Source organism: Melospiza georgiana, chromosome 26 (assembly GCF_028018845.1).
Source record: "Melospiza georgiana isolate bMelGeo1 chromosome 26, bMelGeo1.pri, whole genome shotgun sequence".
NCBI lineage: Eukaryota > Metazoa > Chordata > Aves > Passeriformes > Passerellidae > Melospiza > Melospiza georgiana.
In genome coordinates, this window is record NC_080455.1 from 3,267,861 (window position 1) to 3,280,287 (window position 12,427).

Below are 12,427 nucleotides of genomic sequence, written 5' to 3' on the forward strand. Positions count from 1 at the left end.
GCAAAGGAGGTTCATCCCCCTGTGGGGATACTGTGCAGCACTCACATCATCTTGGGTAATGCTGTGAGAAATGCACTGCCTGTTCATGGCCAAAAATATAAAGTTTTAATTGTGCTCTGAGTTTTGAGTGAAATTTTGAGGGAAAAATTGGGGTGCTGAGCTGCCCTGGGAGGTGTGGCAAAGGAGGTTTATTCCCACTGTGGGGATACTGTGCAGCACTCACATTATCTGTGCAGGGAAAAATTGGGGTGCTGAGCTTTGGGAGCTGTGGAAAGGGAGGGATGGCAGGGCGAGATGCTGGAGTGCTGAGAGTGCCCAAAATTGTCACTGTGTCCCCTAACCAGCTGCTCTGGGGGCTGGCTGTGGCAAAGCAGGTTCATCCCACTGTGGGGATACTGTGCAGCACCCACATCATCTGTGCAGGGAAAAATTGGGGTGCTGAGCTGCTCTGGGAGCTGTGGCAAAGGAGGTTTGTTCCCACTGTGGGGATACTGTGCAGCACCCACATCATCTTGGGTAATGCTGTGAGAAATGCACTGCCTGTTCATGGCCAAAACCATAAAGTATTGATTGTGCTCTGAGTTTTGAGTGAAATTTTGAGGGAAAAATTGGGGTGCTGAGCTGCCCTGGGAGCTGTGGAAAGGGAGGGATGGCAGGGCGAGATGCTGGAGTGCTGAGAGTGCCCAAAATTGTCACTGTGTCCCCTAACCAGCTGCTGTCTCCTCCCACAGATATTGGCACTATCATGAGGGTTGTGGAGCTGTCACCACTGAAGGGCTCTGTGTCCTGGACAGGGAAGCCAGTCTCCTACTACCTGCACACCATTGACAGAACCATAGTGAGTACCAGGGCTGCCTGTGCCCTGCTCCTGGCAGCACTTGCAGCTCCTCATCCTTCTGCCTGGGCTTGTGTTCCTGTCCCTTTGTGGGTTTACACACCTGAGTGTGCAAACTGCCTGCTCCAGGGTTGCACACACACCCTGGGGTTGAGGGCAGTGCTGGTTTACTGAAGCTGCAGAGATTCCCTGATAAAATTCCTTCTGCAGCTGCTCAGAATTGGGCTCTGCTGCTGTCCTCTCCTCACAGAGGACTCAGTGGAGCTTTGATTCCTCTGTGGTGCACAGATCATTTAATCCAGTCATATTCAACCAGTAAATCTCAATTTTAGTAAAATTCTCAGCTGCTGTAGAAGCAGCCCAAGCTCCATAACGATGATGCATTCACTGTTTTTTTTTTTAAATTAAAGTGAACAAAAAAAAACCCCAACAAACCAAATAACAACAATAGAATAAATAAATAACAACAGTAAATAACCCATGCAACAGCCCCCACCAAAAAACCACCAACCCCCCCACCAAAGAGCCCCCAAGCCCCTCATAAAACCCAACAAACCCTTTGAAAATCAAAAATTTTGTGGAGGAAATTTTTATCCATATCATTTATCCAACCCCAAGGTTTTTGCAGTGGGATAATAATGCTGTTTTCCTCCCTCTGCTGTACTCTAATAAAGCTTTTGTTCAGGAATGTGCCAGAGTGCAGATAAATGGTGAAGTATGAGGGTGCAGCAGCTTCAGTGCAAATAATTTCATTGAAAATCAGCCTGTGCTGAGGGGAGATATGTGACACAAAGCTCCAAAACAAGGCCAGGAGTGGTGGGGGATGATAAAACCTTGTAGAGGTTGGATTATGCCCTGTTACACAACAGGCTGGGTGCCTGAAAAGAATGAATGTAAATGGCTTCTTGATGGAGCTTATCAAAGCAAAGCAGTCACAATTTCTGCAGTTCTGCACTTGTTTTAAGCTAATATTTTATTCTTCTGTGTTCATCTGTCATGGTTTTGAGGATGACTCTCTTCTCTTTCTATTTTCAGCTTGAAAACTATTTTTCTAGTCTCAAAAATCCAAAACTCAGGGTAAGTAAGTTTCAATCATTTTCTGTAGAAAACTCAGAGTTAAGGGAGCAGCCACTGTGAGGAATTTAATCACAGGTGGACAGAATTGATTGGAAATCAGATTTTCTTGCTAGGCAAAGAACATGGAGCTAATTGAAGGGAAGTCTCAGATGCCATCAAGCACTAATTCAATCATGTCCAAGGGATTTCTAATAGAGAATTAATGGGGCAGCCCCAAGGTGCTTTTACCTTGCACTGGAGGTCTGTAATGAGCTATTTCTTCATTAAAGAACTGGAATTAAAGAAGGGAATGATGGTTTGAATCTGTCCCAGAGCTCAGCTCCTGAAATGAAGCTGAGCAATGCTCTGAAATGTTCCTTTTGGGATGTGCCATTGGAGGCACAGAGTGAGTTGTCATTTGCTGCAGTCTGGGCTGTTACATGTGGAATTAAAATGCCAGAGAGTTTTTGGGGCTGTGCAGGGCTGGGTTAACCTGAAATAATCAATGGATTCCCAGGAAGAGAATTAAGTGAGGCCACTTAATTTAAAATTTCAGGTGAATGTTCATCCTCAGGCTGACTGGCTCTGTTAAGAACAGACTCACGGGGGCTCTGAAAGGGAATTGTTTCAGATTGCTCCACTCAAATTTGGGGCAAAAAAGACTTCTTAGAGAAAATAAAATAAAAATCAGGGTACTTCTGACCTTCCCTGCTTTTCACACTGAAACCTGCCACTGGTTTGGTTGATAATGTGCTTAAATCAAAGGAGTGTTGGAAATACCAGAAATCTTAAGCAGATTAAACCTCTGGAAGGTGCAGGAAAGGCTTTGACGGAGCCCTTGGAAATTTCCTGCCCTAAAGAAGTTTGTTTGTTTGTTTGTTTTCTGAGAGAAAAAGAGATTTTTCTCTGAACAGGGAAATTTCCTGTCAGCCTGGGAGAAAATCAGCCTGAAAAATTGCTGGTTTTTCTTTATTAGTCACCTCAATAAACTTGGCTGAAGTTGAATGAGATGATGATTAATGGCTTTGCCATTTCCAGTTGTGCAAGATTTTTAATGTGTCACCATGAAATGTTGAGGATGTGGGAAGCTATTAAAGTTCACAATATTATTTTTTATTATTATTATTATTACTATTATAATTATAATTATAATTATTAATTATATAGATTTATTTCTTCTTATTATTGTTTTTGTTATTGTTAGTGTTATTAGTATTAGTATCGTTACTATTATTATTGCTGTTATTGTTATTTAATCATAATCATGTATATATACTATATTTCTATATATATTTTACCATATTATTTACAGATGATGTATATATTAAATAATAGTAATAATAATATCAACACTAACATTAATAATACTAACACTATTAATATAATATTAATATATTATTGATATAATAGTATTTTAATCCTATTTTATTGTTATTATTATATGTGCTATTACTATTATTACTATTATTGCTATTATCATTGATATTGTTGTTTAATGAAAATCATGTGTATACACTATATTTCAATATATATTTTACCATATTATTTACATATTATATATATGAAATAATAACAACAATAATAACAATAACAACACTCATAATAATAATATTACCACTTTTAATAGAATAACAATATAGCAATAATATAATGTTAATATGTTATTTGTTAACAACAACGATAATAATAATAGTAATAATAATAATAACTATGAAACCTGATACAGCAGTATGGGGCTGGGAGGGGACAATATTGGAAGAGTTGAGATTTAATCTCCTCTGGAGGTGGAAAAGGATTTGTTCACACCTGAGTGTGGCCTGAGGGAAAGGGGAAGTTTGTTCCCTTTTCTTGTGGAAAATGAAGCTGGGAAAGAAGATGATTTGCATTAAAAAGTGATAAACACATAAAGAAATGGTGAAATGTCCCCTGCCTTGTCCCCAGGAGGAACAAGAGGCAGCTAGACGGCGTCAACAAAGAGAAAACAAAAGCAACACAACGACTCCAACGAAGGTCCAAGAAAACAAGGTGAGCATCCTGCATTTGTGGGTGCTGAGTGATTCCTGTGGCTGAGTCAGGAGGAGCCTCTGGGGGAAGGTTTTACTCTGGAGCTGTTGCTGTGCCCAAAAATATGATGGAGTGAGTTAATAAAAGCTGCTCTTGGGAGTTGTACCACTAATTCTGGAAGGATGAAAAAAAAAGGTGCTGCAAGATGAATAGTTGGTTGTCCACCCTCGCTTGCATCCAGCAGGAGTTTGCAGAGCTGTCCCTGAGTCACAGCCCACTGAATGGAGCTCAGAGTGTGCTGAGTCTTCTGCAAAGACTCATTTCCTTTCTTGGGTAATGCTGTGAGAAATGCACTGCCTGTTCATGGCCAAAAATATAAAGTATTGATTGTGCTCTGAGTTTTGAGTGAAATTCAGTTGAGGAATGTAGTCAGGGAAGGATGAATAATCAGCTTTTGTTAGACAGCAGGTACAGATTGAACAGAATCACAGAACAGTTTGGCTGTAAGGGACCTCAAAGCCCATTCAGTGCCACCCCTGCCATGGCAGGGACACCTCCCACTGTCCCAGGCTGCTCCCAGCCCTGCCCAGCCTGGCCTTGGGCACTGCCAGGGATCCAGGGGCAGCCCCAGCTGCTCTGGGCACCCTGTGCCAGGGCCTGCCCACCCTGCCAGGGAACAATTCCTGATTCCCAATATCCCATCCAGCCCTGCCTGAAGTTCTCCTCCCTCAGCATTTCCTTTTCTTTAATGAATTGTTGGGTTAGACTTTTTTCTGACTTAGAGATGGGGTAACTGAGAGGTGCTTTAAAAACTTTTATTCTATTTTTAGTCTCATGAGAAGGGTGAGACAATACAGATGTTATAATTCACACCATCACAATCAGAAGCCAACTATTTCCTAATTACAATACATTTTAAGCATCTCTTGGCCTATCAGTTTTAGCTGCTTAGGCTGTAAATGCCTTAAAGCCAATCATCTAAAATCACCCCTCATTGGTCCCACTACAATGCAACTTTCATAGTTCAATTTCTCTAAAGTGTTTAGTCTTTTTTGTAAAGTTACCTTTTAAAACTTGTTTCTAGTTCCATTTCTCTCTCAACAATGTCTGTCCTGTTCCATGGCATTTCTAAGTCAGTATTTCTTATTTCAAAGTTTACATACAGGTGCACATTGTGTGAGCCTTCTGTCAAACTTTGAAAATTTAACTGTCACAAACTGTAAGAAACTGAAAACTTAAAAGTTTTCTACAAATCCATTTCCCTCAATGAATGAGTCCAGAAGAGAATGAGCACAATCTCTTGGGAACAACTGTTATCCTAAGCAAGTCTAAGCAAGTCGACTTCCCTGGCAAATTATTGCACTACAGTGCATCAGTTTCCTTTCAGAAACATTATTTCTGATATATCATATATATATAATATCAGAAATATATTTCAATAATAATAATGAAACACCATTATTTCTGATATTATATATATATAATATCAGAAATGTATTTCAATAATAATAATGAAACACCATTATTTCTGATATATCATTTATATATCATATCAGAAATATATCTCAATAATAATGAAGAAACACCATTATTTCTCTTATATATATATAAAACACAGAAATAATGGTGTTTCTTCATTATATATATATAATCAAGAAACACCATTATATATAAACATTATATATATATAATGTTTATATAATATTATACCAGAAATATATTTCAATAATAATGGAACACCATTATTTCTGATATGATATATCATATATATATTTATATACCATATCAGAAATAGATTTCATTAATAATAATGAAACACTATTTTCCTGATATGATATATCATATCTATATTATATCAGAAATGTGTTTCATTGATAAAAATAAAACACTATTATGAATGTTTGCTGAAAAGGAATGTTGCATTATGAGGTAGAAATGACCAAAGGTTTTCAAAACCCCTCAGGATTCTGGTGCTGAAGAAGAAAAAGCTGCAGCAAATTCTGTTAAAAAGCCATCTCCCTCCAAGGCCAGGAAGAAGAAGCTGAGCAAGAAGGGCAGGAAAATGGCAGGGAGGAAACGAGGGCGCCCCAAGAAAATGAACACGGCGAGCACTGAGCGCAAGACCAAGAAGAACCAAACTGCACTAGAAATTCTGCATGCTCAGACTGTCTCCCAGACATCTTCATCCTCTCCTCAGGGTGAGTGCAGGGGTGTGCAAGAGCCTGGATGAGTCTCTGAAGCTCTGGATGTTCTGGTTTTTCCTTTGTGGCCTGGTTGAGTTGGATTTTGTGCCATGAATTCCATGTTGTCACCAGAGCAGAGCTGTCCTTTAGGAGGTGGTGGTGGGATTGATGATGATGGATGTGGGTGGGATTAATGAATTGGTGGTGATTAATGTGTTAATGGTGATGGCATTCCTGTACTGATGGTTTGGGGGTGGGATTAATGGTGATGGATGGTGATTAATGCATTGATGGGGCTGGGGGTGGGATGTGTCTGTGGGTACTCAGCCAGGAGCTGGGGCTGCTGCCTTCTCTGAGCTGCTGCTCTTAGGATGGACCACAGAGACCCTTCCCAGCACTTTAGAGCAGTGTGTGGATGTGTTAGGAGCTCTGTGTTGGTGAACTAAGCTCCTGGATCTCATTACAAATCCCCCTTTGTGCCACACCTGTCAATGCTGACTTAGAATCACAGAATCCTGGGTTGGTTTGGCTTTAAAGAGATCTCAAAACCCATCCAGTGCCACCCCTGCCATGGCAGGGACAACTTCCACCATCCCAGGCTGCTCCAGCCCTGTCCAAGCCAGCCTTGGACACTGCCAGGGATGATCCTTCCCAGCCCAAACCAATTCCAGGATTCTGTGCCATGTTTTCAGGATTCTGTGTCATGTTTTCAGGATTCTGTGCCATGTTTTCATTGGCAAAGCTCCTGTCCTTGTCCCAAACACTGAGTGCTGACCTGAGGTTGTGTTTGTGTCTCTCCAGATGCCTACAAGTCACCTCATAGCCCATTTTTCCAACTACCTCCTAAAGTGCAACGGCATTCGTCCAACCAGCTCCTGGTGACACCCACCCCCCCTGCACTACAGAAGCTGCTAGGTAAGGCCTGCTTACCCCCCTTTGGGGTTTTTTTATGGGGTAGGAGGGGGATTCTCTCCTCCCCACCTTCCCCTGCCTGCCCCACATCTGTCAGAACCCAGGACATTCCTCTGGCTGCCCTGGAGCACTCCAGACTCTGGCAAAGGGCTCAGAGACCTTGGCACAGAGTCAAAGACACCTGTGCCTTCCATTTTAGCCCATGGAAACAATTCCCAACTTTGTGTGAAGAGTTACAAGCCACAAGGGTTTAAATAGAATGATAGTGAATGTATTACCATGTGAAAATGTAGAATTTTAGAGTTTTTAGAATGAAGGTTCAAGAAGCAAGATAGAAGAATCTGGGCATGTCTTTCTTCTCCTTCTTTTTCTTGTCCTCCATCCTCTGCTGTGATGGTGGCACTTCTGGGTTGGTTTAGAGTAGAGACAGACTGTCTAACATAGGTGATAGGTATTGGAAAATGATTGTAAATAAAGTACAGGTAGTTTTTGGTATAAAAAGCCAACACCACCCCAAGGGTGGCCAGTGTGCCACAATCCAACCTGCTGGACAGATCTCAGCAGGTCAGAGAAAGAATGGAGTAGCTAAGAGCAAATAAACAACCTTGAGAACCAGAGCTGAGGAATCACAACTACTTCTTCGAGTCTGAAGCTAAGAAAAAAGACTTTTGATACCTCAAGAGCCAATCCAGCAACAACTCAGAACCTGAGACACATCCTTGGGCAGCACCCCCTCCTGCTGAAGTTGGTGTTTCACTCTATATTTATTCTCTGATGTTGCTTCAGCTCTCCTTTGGCACAACAGGCAGTGAGCCTGGATTTAGTCAGAAACAGCTTTATTTGAAATGAAACCATTCTCTTAATCCTGGGGAACACCACTCTGTTGTGGTGTTGTGAGGGCTTTCAAGACGAGGTGAAAAATGTGAAGTTATTTCAAGTTTTCAGAAAGTTGATTTATTATTTCTTGATATTATATTATAATAATGACATTATATATGTAAATATATATATATATTTATGAATAACATTATATCATGCCATTATATATATATAATATCCTTTTCCTTAATATCATATTATATCCCATAATATCCCATAATATCCCATAACATAACATAATATATATAATATATAATATATTCTTGTATTATATATCAATATATCAATTTATATTATATTATATTATATTATATTATATTATATTATATTATATTATATTATATTATATTATATTATATTATATTATATTATACAGTACCATATTTTAATTAGATATATGGTATAATATCATAATATATCACAATATATCATAATGTATAATATCATATTACGTAATATTATATGATATGACATTTTATATTATGAAAATGATATATTAAAACTATACTTAAGAAAAAGGAAATATCAGAAAGCTAGACAAGAAGAATAATAAAAACCTGTGACAGACACAGAGAGTGACACAGCTAGCTGTCATTAGCCATTAATTAAAACAATTCACATGTTTGGGTAAACAATTACCAGGTTATATTCTAGAGGAATGAAACATGGAGAAGCTGAAGCTTCTCAGGAGAAAAGTCCTGGCAAAGGGATTTTTCATAAAATATCCTGGTGACACCACTCCCATTCCTCTGCCGAGCTCAGGGCCCATAAATGAGGCCCTGCCTGAGAGGCTGAGCTCACAAAGGTGTGGTTGGAAAATGCAGGAGGTGATTAAAGAAAATCCTGGAGGCTTTTTTTGTTTTATCTTCTGTTGCCTGACCCCTCCCAGCTGTTTCTGGATTTTGGCATTACCATGAGCCAGGCCAGGATGCTCTGGGATGTGGCACAGGGGGACCGAGGGTACCAGAGGTGTCCTTACCTTGGGCTCTCCTGAGTTTGTGCCAGTCATGGCTGATTCCTGGTGGAAGAGAGAGAAAAAGAATGATTTAAAGGGATGTTTTGTGGCAAAAGAGTGATTTTAAGGGATATTTTGTGGGAAAAGTGATTTTTTAAAGAGTTATTTTGTGGCAAAAGTCATTTTTGAGGGATATTTTATGGGAGATTTTGTGGTAAGAGTGTGATTTTTTTGTGGCAAAAGAGTGATTTTGAGGGATATTTTGTGGCAAAAAGAGTGATTTCTTTTTTTGAAGGATTTTTTGGGGGATATTTTGTGGCAAAAGAAATGATTTTTTTGAGGGATGTTTTGTGGCCAAAGAGCGATGTTTGAAGGGTTATTTTGTGGCAAAGAGTAATTTGTGGAGGGATGTTTTGTGGGATAATTTGTGGCAAATGAGTCTGTTTTGGGGGGTACTTTGTGGCAAAGGAGTGTTTGGGATTTTTTGGGTTTTTTTTTAAGGGTTATTTTGTGGCAAAAGAGATTTTTGAGGGATATTTTGTGTCAAAAGTGATTTTGAGGGATGTTTTGTGGCAAATAGTAATGATATTTGAGGGATATTTTGTGGCAAAAGAGTGATTTTGAGGGATATTTTGTGGCAAAAGTGATTTTGAGGGATGTTTTGTGGCAAATAGTAATGATATTTGAGGGATATTTTGTGGCAAAAGAGTGATTTTGAGGGATATTTTGTGGCAAAAAGAGTGATTTCTTTTTTTGAAGGATTTTTCTGGGAATATTTTGTGGCAAAAAAATGATTTTTTTGAGGGATGTTTTGTGGCCAAAGAGTGATTTTTGGAGGGATGTTTTGTGGGATAATTTGTGGCAAATGAGTCTGTTTTGGGGGGTACTTTGTGGCAAAGGAGTGTTTGGGATTTTTTGGGTTTTTTTTAAGGGTTATTTTGTGGCAAAAGAGATTTTTGAGGGATATTTTGTGTCAAAAGTGATTTTGAGGGATGTTTTGTGGCAAATAGTAATGATATTGGAGGGATATTTTGTGGCAAAAGAGTGACTTATAGGGCTATTTTGGCCAAAGAGTGATTTTGAGGGATATTTTGTGGCCAAAGAATGATTTTGAGGGATATTTTGTGGCAAAAGTGTGACTTTTGAGGGATGTTTTGGCAAAGGAGTGATTTTTGAGGGATATTTTGTGGCCAAAGAATGATTTTGAGGGATGTTTTGTGGCAAATAATAATGATATTTGAGGGATATTTTGTGGCCCAAGAGTGATTTGAAGGGATATTTTGTGGCAAATGGGTGATTTTATGGAATGTTTTGGGGGAGGGTGGATGGGGTCATGGTTTCCATGGGACCTGATGGATCCAAGAGTTCCTTTTGTGCCAGGAGAGGCATTTCCAGCCTGTTCCTAAATCCATCCTCAATGGCTTAGTCTGACTTAGAGTCCAAATCAAAAGCAAGGGAGAGACAAGTGAGGAGAGGTGGCCAGGGGGGAAATAGGGGCAGACAGGGGCATGGCATTAACCCTGCTTAAATTTCTTATCTGATTTATTTTTTATTTTATCTATTTTCAATTATTTATTGATTTATTTCCATTTTTTAATGTCTTTGTCTTTGAGTCCAAATTGAAAGCAAGGGACAGAAAAGTGAGGAGAGGTGGCCGGGGGGGAATAGGGACAAACAGGGACATGACATTTACCCCTGCTGAAATTCCTCATCTGATTTTTTTTTTTAATCTATTTTTATTTATTTTTTTATTTATTTCAATTTTTAATGGCCTAGTCTGACTTTGGGTCTATTTCAAAAGCAAAGGAGAGACACATGAGGAGAGGTGGCCAGAGGGGAAATGGGGGCAAACAGGGACATGGTATTTACCTTGCTGAAATTCCTCATCTGATTTATTTTTATTTGATCTGTATATTTTTATTTATTATTCTATTTCCATTTTTAATGGGTTAGTCTGACTTTGAGTCCAGAGCAAAAGCAAGGGAGGGACAGCTGAGGAGAGGTGGCCAGGGAGGAAATAGGGGTGAACAGGGCCATGTCATTTATCTAATGCTGAAATTCCTCATCTGATTTATTTTGCAGACTCATTTAAGATCCAGTACATGCAGTTCATGGCATACATGAAAACTCCTCAGTACAAAGCAAGCCTGCAACAGTTACTGGAGCAGGAAAAGGTGGGTCTGACTTTTTCACATTTCTAAACAAAATTACCAGACTCTGAAGTTCCTTGGATGTGGAGAGGAGTGCTGGGGATGGGAACTGTGTGCATTCACACCAGTCCTGCTTAGGCTGAACAACTCCCAGGGGATTTTGTTGCTAAACTCATTTTTTGTGTGTTTAAATCACACAAAAATGAGAGAGTTGCACCTCCCCTTTTCCCTGACAATGCTGACTCAGAGAATCCTGGAATGGTCTGGGTTGGAAGAGACCTCAGAGCCCACCCAGTTCCACCCCGGCAGGGACACCTTCCACTGTCCCAGGCTGCTCCAACCCTGTCCAGCCTGGCCTTGGGCACTGCCAGGGATGGTCTCTCCCAACACAAACCAATTCCAGGATTTTATGAACCACAGTTCATAGAATTATGGATTAGGAAACCATTGAACTTGGATTAAGAAACCCAAAGTGTCATCACTGGTTGTGTGGATTTAGCGCAGCATCATTGGTACTGATATCATAATGGGTTGGATTGCACTGATGGGCAAAGGGTAAATGTCCCAAATCATGGACTGGAAAAGGTGGAAAGGCCAGGAGGGTCCTGGAACTGTGCACTGAGGTGTTTGTCTGCCATGTAGCCACCAGCAGAGGGAGGAGATCTGCCTGAAACCTCCTTGTGTTGCTTTGTCTCAGTGATGAATGATTGCATTACTGTATCATTTAGCCCTGATGGGTCTGTTCTGCTGCTTCTGTGGAGAAGCTTTCCCCACAATGCTCAGAATTAAACTTGAACTTCCACTTAAAACCTTGCAGGGCCTGAAGGGGCTCCAGGAGAGCTGCAGAGGGACTGGGGACAAGGCCTGCAGGGACAGGACACAGGGAATGGCTCCCACTGCCACAGGGCAGGGCTGGGTGGGAGATTGGGAATCAGGAATTGTGGAATCCATCCCTGGAATGGATTTCCCAGAGCAGCTGTGGCTGCCCCTGGATCCCTGGCAGTGCCCAAGGCCAGGCTGGGCAGGGCTGGGAGCCCCCTGGGACAGTGGGAGGTGTCCCTGCCATGGCAGGGGTGGCACTGGATGGGCTCTGAGGTCCCTTCCCACCCAAACCAGTCTGGAATTCTGTCCAGGTCCAGCTTTTGGCATTCCCTGTGGAAGCTTTCCTTACTCTGTAGTCTTTGTGAGAGTGTCAGAAAAAAGCCACTGGGCTTTTTTATCAGGTTTTCCACATTGGGAACTCTCCAGAGGAAAGAAATTAACTTTTGCCACCCCATTCCTTACTGAGAAGTGGTTGGTGCTGCTCTGGTGTTCATGGAAACCTCTTTTTCTGTGGTTATTTCCATTTGCTTTCACAGTCAATCAGCACTCAGAACTTTCATCTTTTTCCTTAAGCAGCAGATTTTTCTTCTTGTTCTGCACTTGTCAGGAAAGCCAGCATAAAGTGAACTTA

General features: G+C 40.7%; 1 protein-coding gene across 4 annotated transcripts in view; it reads left to right on the plus strand.

Moving 5' to 3' along the window:
* Positions 1-12,427, plus strand: part of DOT1L (DOT1 like histone lysine methyltransferase) — a 93,455-nt gene that overhangs the window by 52,853 nt on the left and 28,175 nt on the right. For all 4 annotated transcript variants that reach the window (XR_009115583.1, XM_058040669.1, XM_058040667.1 and 1 more), the window contains exons 11-16: positions 732-838; positions 1,871-1,912; positions 3,833-3,916; positions 5,859-6,093; positions 6,880-6,993; positions 10,907-10,998. Coding sequence is in view for 3 of the 4 variants with exons in the window: in XM_058040669.1 (XP_057896652.1) it covers positions 732-838; positions 1,871-1,912; positions 3,833-3,916; positions 5,859-6,093; positions 6,880-6,993; positions 10,907-10,998 (674 nt within the window). In the remaining variant the exon portion in view is untranslated. The remainder of the gene's footprint in view (positions 1-731; positions 839-1,870; positions 1,913-3,832; positions 3,917-5,858; positions 6,094-6,879; positions 6,994-10,906; positions 10,999-12,427) is intronic.